Raw genomic sequence first — 10066 nt, 5'->3', positions numbered from 1 at the left:
ACTGACTTCCATCATGCTGGTACCCATCATAGTCCTAAAGCTCTTTAGAAGCAAGTTATCTTTAGTCACTGACCAGCTGTTCAATGGCTGTCTCACTTGCATTCCGAAGACCTTTATCCCACACGCTACCGGATAAAGCTTTCCGACATGCAGCAATTGCATATGGTTAGTATCCCTTTATAGCCAGACTATCCTGAGATGCAGAGTTTAAAGATTTTACTAACTGCCAAAACCCACCATTCAAAACTCAGACCTCCCCTCCCCCCCCCCCCTCAAAAAAGCATGGGATTGCCTTAAAAGTGATGTGGGGCATTTTTTCAAATACCAGTTTTTCAGCAGCACAATTCCCTCCACTTTCTCCTGTTCTCTACTTGGTGAGCCACCATGAGTCCTCATGTAGGAGCCATCTCCCTTGAGAGGAGATGGATTTCAGCCCCTTGGAAACAGTGTTTACTGTCTTCACTGGTAGCAGCCTGTGACCAGCTGGGTCTTTAGCTCCACTCACATTAGCAGCAGCCATAGTAGTCAAGAAATAAGCTTAATAAAAAAAAGACTCGGTCAGGAAAACCCTTATAAAACACCATATACTTTGGGAGCAGAGGCCTGACAGAAGCTTGCTGTGGATTTTGAGACTGTTCTGTTAAGGTAACAGTGTAAGCATAAGTTGAACTATGTATGTGTAAGAAATTGTAGCGTAACCATGTTTGCGAGACCAAGAAAAGTGATACAAAAGCTAGAAGGCCAGTTTGAACTAACACTAAACCTGTACAGAGAGGAAGTTCACATGGAAATGAGAAACTAATACATATGCATAAGAGATGTTTATGTAACAAAGGTAGGTTAAACCTGTATTGTCTAGTGCTGGAAGCAACAGATGAGGTCATGCAACTGAGCTTCCCATTTGTAACTGACTGCTACTAAGTGTTTGCCTTAATAAAGATTTATTAGACACTTGCCTAAGTGACTAAAGCCAACAATATATTGCAAGTCTTGCAACAACACTGAATTGGTAATACCACCCTTGGAAGAAACTGCACATGGACACATTTATACCCCAAAAAAAATCAAAACCAAAAAAAAAAAAAAAAAAAGGTAGAAAGTCTGACTCACTTTAATTGATAAGGGACAGCATTTTCAGTGCCAAGTATGCAACCCTTTGCAACAAGTAGTAAGTGTACTTAAGGTATCACTTCTTTTAAAGCATAAGGAAAGTCCTGTTTTTTCACTGTCTGAAATCTTAACTGCAACAAATCTGGGACTACCTAGAACCGTCACTGACTTGTGGACACATAAAATGGGAATGGTAGCAATGACAGAACTCTTGAGCCAGAGCCGACAACTGGAGCTGGTTACAGTACATAGCCTCTATTACATGCAGTTAGGACAAGTTGCATACAAACTTATTTCCCCAGAGTGTCCTATATTATGACTGAACCCCAAGAGATGGCAGCTAGTTATGGATCATTATTTCTAGTATTGGGCACTCTGATAATTGTTAGAAAACAAAAATTCACAACTCACTTGAGTTTAAAGCAGACCTCAGCCTACTTGGCAAAGAGTTACATCTATATAGCTTTCGGGTCATGCCAAAGTGCTCTGCTACTACTGAGACCCTAACCCAAAATGATGAAATATTGCCCGAGATTTCATGTCAGTTAATATCAATCTGAGGTTTTTATGAAATCTCTAGTGCTCTGAAAGACTACCACTTTATGATCAATACCACTCCTCAGTGAGCTCCACCTTTCTATCCTAAAACAAGGCCCCACTACTCCAAGAACTGCTCCTGCTTCTTACCAGCTTAAGTACCAGGGCATGTAAATAATGCAGAGGAATATACCACAAGTATGTAACTACAAGTACCCGTGTTTTAAGTGTTCCCCCTTTTCAAGTTCAAGCTTGCATTCTTAATAGCTGTTTCCTGTTACCTTTGCAGCTTTAAAGGAGTAAGAGAGCGTCCATTTTACGCCCAACTGTTATCATCACTAGTTTCTCAATGCCCCTGCCTTTCTGAACATAAAAAGGCAGACTTTCAGTGATAAGGTTCCCATGTATATGTGGCTAGGCACCATGTGACATGAAAGAGGCAGGGTGGCTTATAAGAACAGCCATACTGGGTCAGACCAAAGGCCCATCTAGCCCAGTATCCAGTCTTCCAACAGTGGCCAATGCCAGGTGCCTCAGAGGTAATGAGCAGAAGAGGCAATCAAGCAATCCACCCAATAGCCCATTCCCAGCTTCTGGCAGAGGCTACAATCCCTGCCCATCCCAGCCAATAGCTATCAAGGGAGCTATCCTAAAAAAAGAACCAATCTGGTTCTTTTTCAAGCCCTGTTAGTCTTGGCCTTCACATCATGTTCTGGTAGAGTTCCATACTATGTATTTATGAAGAAATACTTTTGTTTGAAACCTGCCTATTAATCTCATTTGGTGAGCCCTAAAGGTTGTGTTACAAGGACCACCGCACACTTCCACACCAGTCATGATTTTATAGACCTCTGTCACATTCCCCCTGAAGTCTTCTGTCAAAACTGAAACATCCTAGTATCATTAGTTCAAAAGTCCTGAGCTCCCACTCAGACAGAATGAATTCCTTTTGTTAAATGAGCTGTGTCATTAGACCTGAACAACATATAGATGTTTTGGGTTCAAGTGTTGAGTGAAGAGTCATTTTAAATGAAAAACGAGACAGTTTTTAAAATTAAAAGGTTTTTATTATCAATCTTGAGCAGCATAATCTATTTTGCTGACTCAACTGAAAACTGCTGGAAGCACAAAAACCCTCTGATATAAAGCTTATGTACAGCACAGATGTAGAGCTCTTAAATGTCTAAAGCTATTAGTTTAATTGGAGACATTAAACTAATCTTGAATTACCATTCACATATTTGAATACACTGGGAACTAAAACGTTCAGATGATTTTTTTGAGTACAAAAAATTGAAGTTATTAGCTTTAGTTATAAAGAGCTCTGCCCAAATACACAAACTATACACTTGACATCCACAAAAACATGAGCAAGAAAAGGATTATCAAAAGACATTTAATACATTTTATACCCCGCAGTGGTCCGTATCTACAAAGTTGTCCCTCCCCCACATCCAACCCTTCCCCACAGAAAAATCACATACTTACCACAAATTTTAGCAAGTATGCTTTAAAAAAGGCCCCTGGGCAAGTTACTTTTATAGTTCAATTTCCACTGTCAACAGATCTGGACCTTGACCGAGATCTCTGCCGATCCACAGATGCCGGAGATTTTGATCTACTAGAAGAACCTCGTTTCTGGCTCTTCTCAGGCATTGGAGACCTACTAACTGAACGAGACTTGCTACGACTCCTACTCCTGGACCTGGTGTAAGACTTGCGGCTTCGGGAACGAGAACGGCTGCGAGACCTGGACGAGCTCCTGCTACGGGAACGAGACCTGCTTCTGGACCTACTAATGAAGTTATACAAACCAGAGTTAGCTACTAAGTACTGATATAGCAGTACAAAGGCACTAAAATTCTGAGTACTTTGTGTCAAGCAGATATGAGTGTTCACAATGACATTTCAAATTCTATTTTAGTCTGTACTTCAGCATCATTTGGAGATTTAAAAACTCATACCTGTGTCTTTTGCTGCCTTCAATTAGTTTAATTTTCCTTCCATTGATTTCTTTGCCAGAGAGCTTTTCAATAGCATTCTTTAAGTCACTGTAAGAGGCAAACTCAACCACCCTTTAAAAAAAACAAAAAAAAACAAACCAACCATTATTCACATTAAGTACCAGGAATTACACCTAGCCCATGTGCCAGAATCTTTTAAGTTTTGCTACAAGATTACTGACATGAATGAGTCAACCAAACGAATTGTGAGTTAATAGTTGCCTTTTTATTGAAATCTCTTGGGGCTTTGCAACTCAAGCTGTGGGCACCCATTAAGACTGCTGAAACTAGATTCAGTATTTAGAAATATCTGAATCTAGTAATGAATGTTCAACAAGTTTAAGAGAAGTTTCAGATACCTACCCTTCATTTAGCTTAGGCCTGTGTGCATCTGCAAAGGTTACTTCCCCAGCTTGTCTCATGAAGTCTTTGAGATCCTAACACGAGACCAAATTTGTTATACAAAGAAACAGAACTACTGTTTACATATATAAAAAAAGATAAGAAACATGACTACTGAAAGAGAAGATGTTAGATAAATTACAAACATGGCACTTGCCATACTTGTATTCTATCAAAATTGAATTATTGAATTATCTACATCAGGGCACGAAATAAATGAAAATAGCACATTGCTTTAAGCAAAATGCTGATAATTTTAACATTAAAGAAGGTATTAGTTTATATATGGAACTGAGTGCATATTACCTACATATTTTTGAAGTGTAAAGAGACTGCAATAGAATAAGCCTTATGTTTATACAGAATGTTTACAACACACCAGTTATTTTGTGCCCCATATGTCATAAAAATATAGTTTACTTTACCTTCATTAAAATTTCCCTAGGCTAGCCAAGCAGCAAACTGCATTAAGCGATCGAAGATACCGTCATGATATATGCCCGACTGGCTCTTCGCCACCCATTTGAAGAACACTACCCAGTCGATGGAAGCCTTTAATCGCACAGCCCTCCCTATTAGCAGACTACTGACGGATGCAGACATTTTCTACTCTCGTGGAGTTACCAAGGACCACTTTACTGCGATCAGGATTCCAACGACCGACCACCTAAATTCGTATCTTTCAACTCTTTTCGACCAGGACCTCTTATTCGGAAGCGTTACAGGAGGAACAGCTCTCAACTTAAGGATCAGATCTCGTTAACTCTCTGGGATCGCTGCAAACTGGCACTTTAAGGAAGTGCATCGATTACGTCTAGACCAGCAAACACAGATCTAGAGGTGGCCAACTGCTACATTGTAGGAGCTGACTGGAAAAGTCAACCAGGCCCAACCAAGAGTGACCAAGACAACGATTAGGATAACCCACAGGCACTCCTCGTCATAAGGCCAACGACACAGATAGGCTGGCAAATAAAGGGTTTAATATGTGGTTAAAATTGATTTTGAACAAGAAAAATATATATAAATATATATACTTAAAAATTTCCTAATATTTACACTATTTACATATTACATTAGTTCTGAAAATACCTTAGTTATTTAAGCTTACAGTAATAATTTCCCAAATATATTTTAATAAAGTATTTTTAGTAAAAAATATATTTTACATTACATACCTATTAAATGAAGGCAAAATAGTCAATTATGTTTTAACAAACCTGCCAGCTGACTCGAGAAGACAGATTCTCTACTATCAGACGGTTTTCTGTTCGTACAGGTGGGGCATTTCTGTGTGGAAAGATATTTAGTTTCATCTACAGCATTTAAAGTCAAGAACACTAAAACTTCAAGTAAGTTTTGCAGAGCCAATGAAAAAAGGTTGAGGTTTAAAACCAGGTACTCTGACAAAATATAAACTACAAAGTAACCTATAAAATAAGCCAGAACATATCTATTTCACATAATGACTACCTTGGGCACTGCTACATCAATTCAAATACTTGGGGGGAAGACAGTCAGATGGTGGTATGACACACACTTAACTGGACCATACATATTAAGACTATTCAACTATACATACCTCCTGTCATTACGTGGACGTCGGCTACTAAAGCGATCAGAGTATCGCCCTCTGCCTCTGCCACCTCTAGAACGCGCCCGTGCATGTTCAATTGTAACCCTGCAAGAAAACAGGACTCCATTTCACCTGCGTACCCTTTGTTACAAGCTTGTGTGCTTTTGTTAATGAAAAATACAAGAGAACTTATGTTCATATTTTATATGAAGAGTATAATTGAATTTATGAAGTTTAGCAGTTTGATTTACTCGAGTTTTATTTTAAAGCTGCATATGAAGCAGCATACTGAATGCTACTAACATCAGGACACTTACCTCTCACTGCAGAGCTCCTTTCCATCCAGTTCATAGACTGCATCATCTGCATCCCTTGGATCCTCAAATTCCTATTTCATAAAAAGACAGCATCTTTGATACTGACATTTAACTAAAAAACATATGCAATCTGCCTAACTGTTAGAGATTACTACAGCCTTATAAAAGAAAACATTAAAAGCAGGTCTCCAGTTTATGAAACTACGCCTTAGCCCACACTAGGAAATTAAGCTGATATAACTACACCACCGGGGTGTGTGAAAAATCCATACCTCTGAGCATGCAATTAAACCAACTTTAACCTCAGTGTAGGCAGAGCTAGGTTGACAGGAGAATGACTGACCTACCACCTTTTAGGGAGGTGGATTACCTACACTGACAGAAGCCACATGGTTGACATAGGTGGTATCTTCACTGAACCACTGCAGTGCTTTAAATGTATACAAACCTTAAACTACAGCAAAAATGATTACATATATTCCATTACTAGTAAAAACCTTAACTTTCTGGACAAAAAATTAATGGAAGTGAAGCTTACAGGCTGCATTTCAGCATATTTGTACTGCATCATAAACTCTCATCACAGACAAGCAAAATCCGTTACCCTTACCCCAACTTCCAGCCATCTCAATTTAAACAAAACCCCCCAAAAAAAACAAAACCAGAAAAAGCATGCAAAATTACATGCTTTACTGGACTAGAACCATGCTTCAACTACTTGCTGGAAAGTAAACAGACTTAAATTAGGTCATTCCTTATCCAAACAACGAATTTGCCTAATTCTCTCACCTATCAGGTAGATCTAGTGTATTTCAGGGACATTACAAGCTGCTGAAGGAATGCAGCAGCCTCTGCAGGGAGATGAGTTTTGCTGCAACAGCTCTTACCACAAACCCGAAGCCCCTTTTCAGATCTATGTCCCGGATGCGTCCGTATCCCTTGAAGAATCTCTCCACATCCTTCTCTCTGGCTGCAGGGTTCAGCCTCCCGATGAATACGCGGCAGCCACTCATGGCGTCGTTGTCACAATTAAATCGGCTGTAAGAGAAGGAAGGAGACCATTAGTCGTGCCAGGTGATAACTGCAGCGGGGGCCAGGGAACAGGCACTCGATGACCCCCCCCCCCACCTCAATCAGCTTTTGTCCGCCTCTCCCCCGCCGCGCCCCGCCTCAAGAACCGCAACGCCCACCCCACCCTCACTGCGCAGCCGCAGAAACCAGCCCTGTGCCGCAGTCTAGAAAGTCCGAGAAGATCGACGGCCGGCCCCGCCCTTCCGCTCAGATCCAATGGGAAACGGCCATGTAAGACCCCAGCCCTCCCCTATACCAATCGGAATGAGCCATGTGCGGTCCCGCCCCACCCCCTGGTGTCTTTTCTGCGGGACTCAGCGACCCGCGCATGCGCGCAGTTCCCGAGTTGGAGAAGAAAGCAGTAGACACCACCATTTCCATTCCACAAAATGGCCGCCCGAGCCGCGCCCAAAAAGAACAGCAACGATCAGCTCCCCCGCGTCGAGATTAGCACCCACCTCCCAGCGGTGGGAATTAAGCACCAGCGAGGACGCGAGAGCAGCACCGTGCCTTTCCTCCCCACTTCACTCCCCCAACCGGAGACTGCCGTCCCCACCAGCGCACCTCCTCCCCGCCTGGGGCCTCCCCCGTCCCGCGTTCCCCGCCATCTCCAATCCCTGCTCCCCACTCTCCTATCCGTAGCGGAACCCACCATCCCCTCACCAACCTGCGCTACGATAGTCTCGTGGTGCGTGCCGAAGCCAGACGGGTGCGCGAGTAGGGTGATCAGTCACTCACTTGCCCGATCCGTTCTCTACGGCGTCTAACTCCCGACTGGCAAGTCTGCTGCGTAGCCTCGCCACAAAATGGAGGCTGCTAGCACGTGACGTTGGGACCACGTGACCCACCTCTGGCTCCCCCATGGGTGGAGAGGCTTGGGGGGGGTGTGCCTGTCTTGGCAGAGAGAATCTAGGTCACCGGGTAGGCGGGGCTTATGCAGGCGCTCCCGAGTCTCGCTAGTCAGGCCTGGCGCGGACCTGCCTGTGAGGGGGCTGAGGCGCTGGGCCCATGGAGAACAGCTCGGGCCGGGCACATATAGTCCCGCCATTTCTTTATTTACACCGCCCGCCCGGTGCCCGTTCCACCCCCGGCGGCCCTGCGCGGGTCCCGCGGCAGTTGCCGGATTACGTGTGTTTTCATACGGTGACTAACTCCAGGGCCTGGAGGACCCTGCGGGCTGGCCTAGGAGAGGCCCCCTGGAGCTTGGCGGGGACCCATCAAGTCTAGGGCGGCCTGCGCGGTAGCAGCCCCGTAAAGCGGGCCCGGGCCTCCCTGCACGCTCGGCACAGGAGTCAGGCGAAATATCTCCCCCTTTTCAGCTCGGGGCAGCCCTAGCGGGCGGGGAGACCTTCAGGCTGCCCCAGGCCCTCCCTTGGCGACATTTCCCCGCTCCCAAACTTCCTGTCTACGGGCTAGCCCCACTGACGGTGGAGTAGAGGGATTAGGGGAGCGAGGTGCGACTGGTCTTCTCGTTTATTGGCCCAACGTCTGTCCATTGCAGCACGGTGATGAATCCGCCGCTGACGAGTCCAGCAAATCCAGCGTTGTTCTACCATACAAAAGTCAGGACCAGCCTGCTTCTTAAAAAGAGCCTTTGTTTAGCAAGATCCTTTACAAACATCAACAGTAACTTGAAGCTGTCTGTGTGCGAGCGAGAAAAAGCTGTAAAAAACTGTCCTGAGACAGTAAAGTCTGGAATAAAAAGGGTTAAACATTGCATCAGCCGGGAAGCCATCTTGGGGCTGCGGTGGAACACAAACAACTCTCTTTTCATCATGCTTCGTAGCGCAGCGGCGTGACTGAACCTGAAATAAGATGCTAAGCTAGTAGCCCAATATTTTGTTAACCCTTCTTGCTATCTCATCTTCTGATGCTCTAACAAATTATGAACTGCTCCTCTGTTGAGTATCTCATGTTCAGCACAGCGACAGACATGAACTGAAAAGCAATGTGCTCTTGCCCATCAGCCTATTAAAACACTAAATTAAAAGTAGAGGAGAGATCTAAATAATTAAGGTTAATTCAGAACCAAGCAAATAGTGACAAAGTAAAGACATAGGCTAACTTCAGCCCTGGTTTAGCTCCATTTATTTTAGAGATTAATTTGGCCTAGGGTTTTTTTTGTTTTTTTTTTTGAGTTTGGTTCCAAAGGAATGCTGCAGTCAAGATAACAAATGGCCTACTGGGTCCAAGAAGAAATCTGGAAGATTTCTACAAGTGGAAGAAATCTGGAAGTTACAAAAATAATCCAGTTGAGTTGTTTCCTCTAGTTTGGACTGAATTGTTGGGGTGGAGAGCAGGTTCTTGCTGAGAGGCTGTGAGAAGCTAAAATATGAGACTGCCATGATGGGATGGGCCCTTTAATTCTTGGATAAACCTTGAAAGATAGGAGTAAAAACTAAGACTACATGGACATGTGAGGCAGAACTCACTGCTTTTTCATGGTGCTGGAAACAGAAGCAGAAATGTATTTTGAGTTCCCTTCAATAACAAGTAGTGTTTTGTTCTTCATTACTCCATTTTCTCTAGTCTCTTCACATTACTCTCTCTTCTTTGTTTCTCTGTAGCTTTATTTCCTTTTTTCTGCATTCCTGTTTTCTTCTATTCATACTTTGTCCGTTTTCCCTAACGTTTGTGTGCTAGACTCCTCTATTGTTACTGTTGGTGTACCTCCACTGGTGAGAGCAATAATGAAGTTCTTGTTTTAAAAGTCTCACTGAAATGGCGAAAATTAAAACACAGAATATAACCTCTGCATGCTCTTTGAATTTTTCATGGTATTTGATGAAACAGAGAATGTTTAAGAATGAATCCTGGCAGTTTTTCACTGGATTTCCCATTTTTTTATTCATTTTGCAAGAAATCTAAAACCCTCTGCACTTGTCGTTTATCTATATTGATACTCCCTATGTGGATTTCTGGTGAGTTAGATATACATTGATAGTGGTGTTTGTCTACAGAACATTTATAACTCTTTAGCCATCATAGAAAAAAGTGCACCAAGCTAAACTGCTAGATTTTAATTTGATGAGAAATTTGCTGCCAGGTGG

General features: G+C 43.1%; 1 protein-coding gene across 2 annotated transcripts; it reads right to left on the bottom strand.

The window, feature by feature from the left end:
- Window positions 1-2692: 2692 nt before the first annotated feature.
- SRSF5 (serine and arginine rich splicing factor 5) lies at window positions 2693-9755 on the bottom strand. Of its 2 annotated transcripts, XM_032774815.2 has the most exons (8): window positions 7684-9755; window positions 6833-6983; window positions 5946-6016; window positions 5635-5733; window positions 5273-5342; window positions 4014-4087; window positions 3612-3722; window positions 2693-3442 (listed from the first exon to the last, which is right to left on the bottom strand). In XM_032774815.2, exons 2-8 carry the CDS (start codon window positions 6956-6958, stop codon window positions 3193-3195), a joined length of 801 nt encoding a protein of 266 aa, XP_032630706.1. In that variant the 5' UTR covers window positions 6959-6983; window positions 7684-9755; the 3' UTR covers window positions 2693-3192. The 2 variants fall into 2 exon arrangements, with proteins under 2 accessions (XP_032630706.1, XP_074921500.1); XM_075065399.1 differs by lacking the exons at window positions 2693-3442; window positions 3612-3722; window positions 4014-4087 and adding an exon at window positions 4569-5017.
- Window positions 9756-10066: the final 311 nt, after the last annotated feature.

Source organism: Chelonoidis abingdonii, chromosome 4, assembly GCF_003597395.2.
Source record: "Chelonoidis abingdonii isolate Lonesome George chromosome 4, CheloAbing_2.0, whole genome shotgun sequence".
Taxonomy (NCBI): Eukaryota; Metazoa; Chordata; order Testudines; family Testudinidae; genus Chelonoidis; species Chelonoidis abingdonii.
This window is presented reverse-complemented; position numbering and strand designations above follow the sequence as displayed.

Bases quoted from the DNA above. Each gene is read 5' to 3' on its own strand.
- SRSF5 (XM_032774815.2), bottom strand. From the start codon at position 6,958: ATGAGTGGCTGCCGCGTATTCATCGGGAGGCTGAACCCTGCAGCCAGA. The intron at 5,343-5,634 runs GTATGTATAGTT...CTTTCCACACAG, and splicing joins CGTCCACGTAATGACAGGAG to AAATGCCCCACCTGTACGAA. The intron at 4,088-5,272 runs GTTTGTTAAAAC...GTCTCGTGTTAG, and splicing joins CTTCTCGAGTCAGCTGGCAG to GATCTCAAAGACTTCATGAG.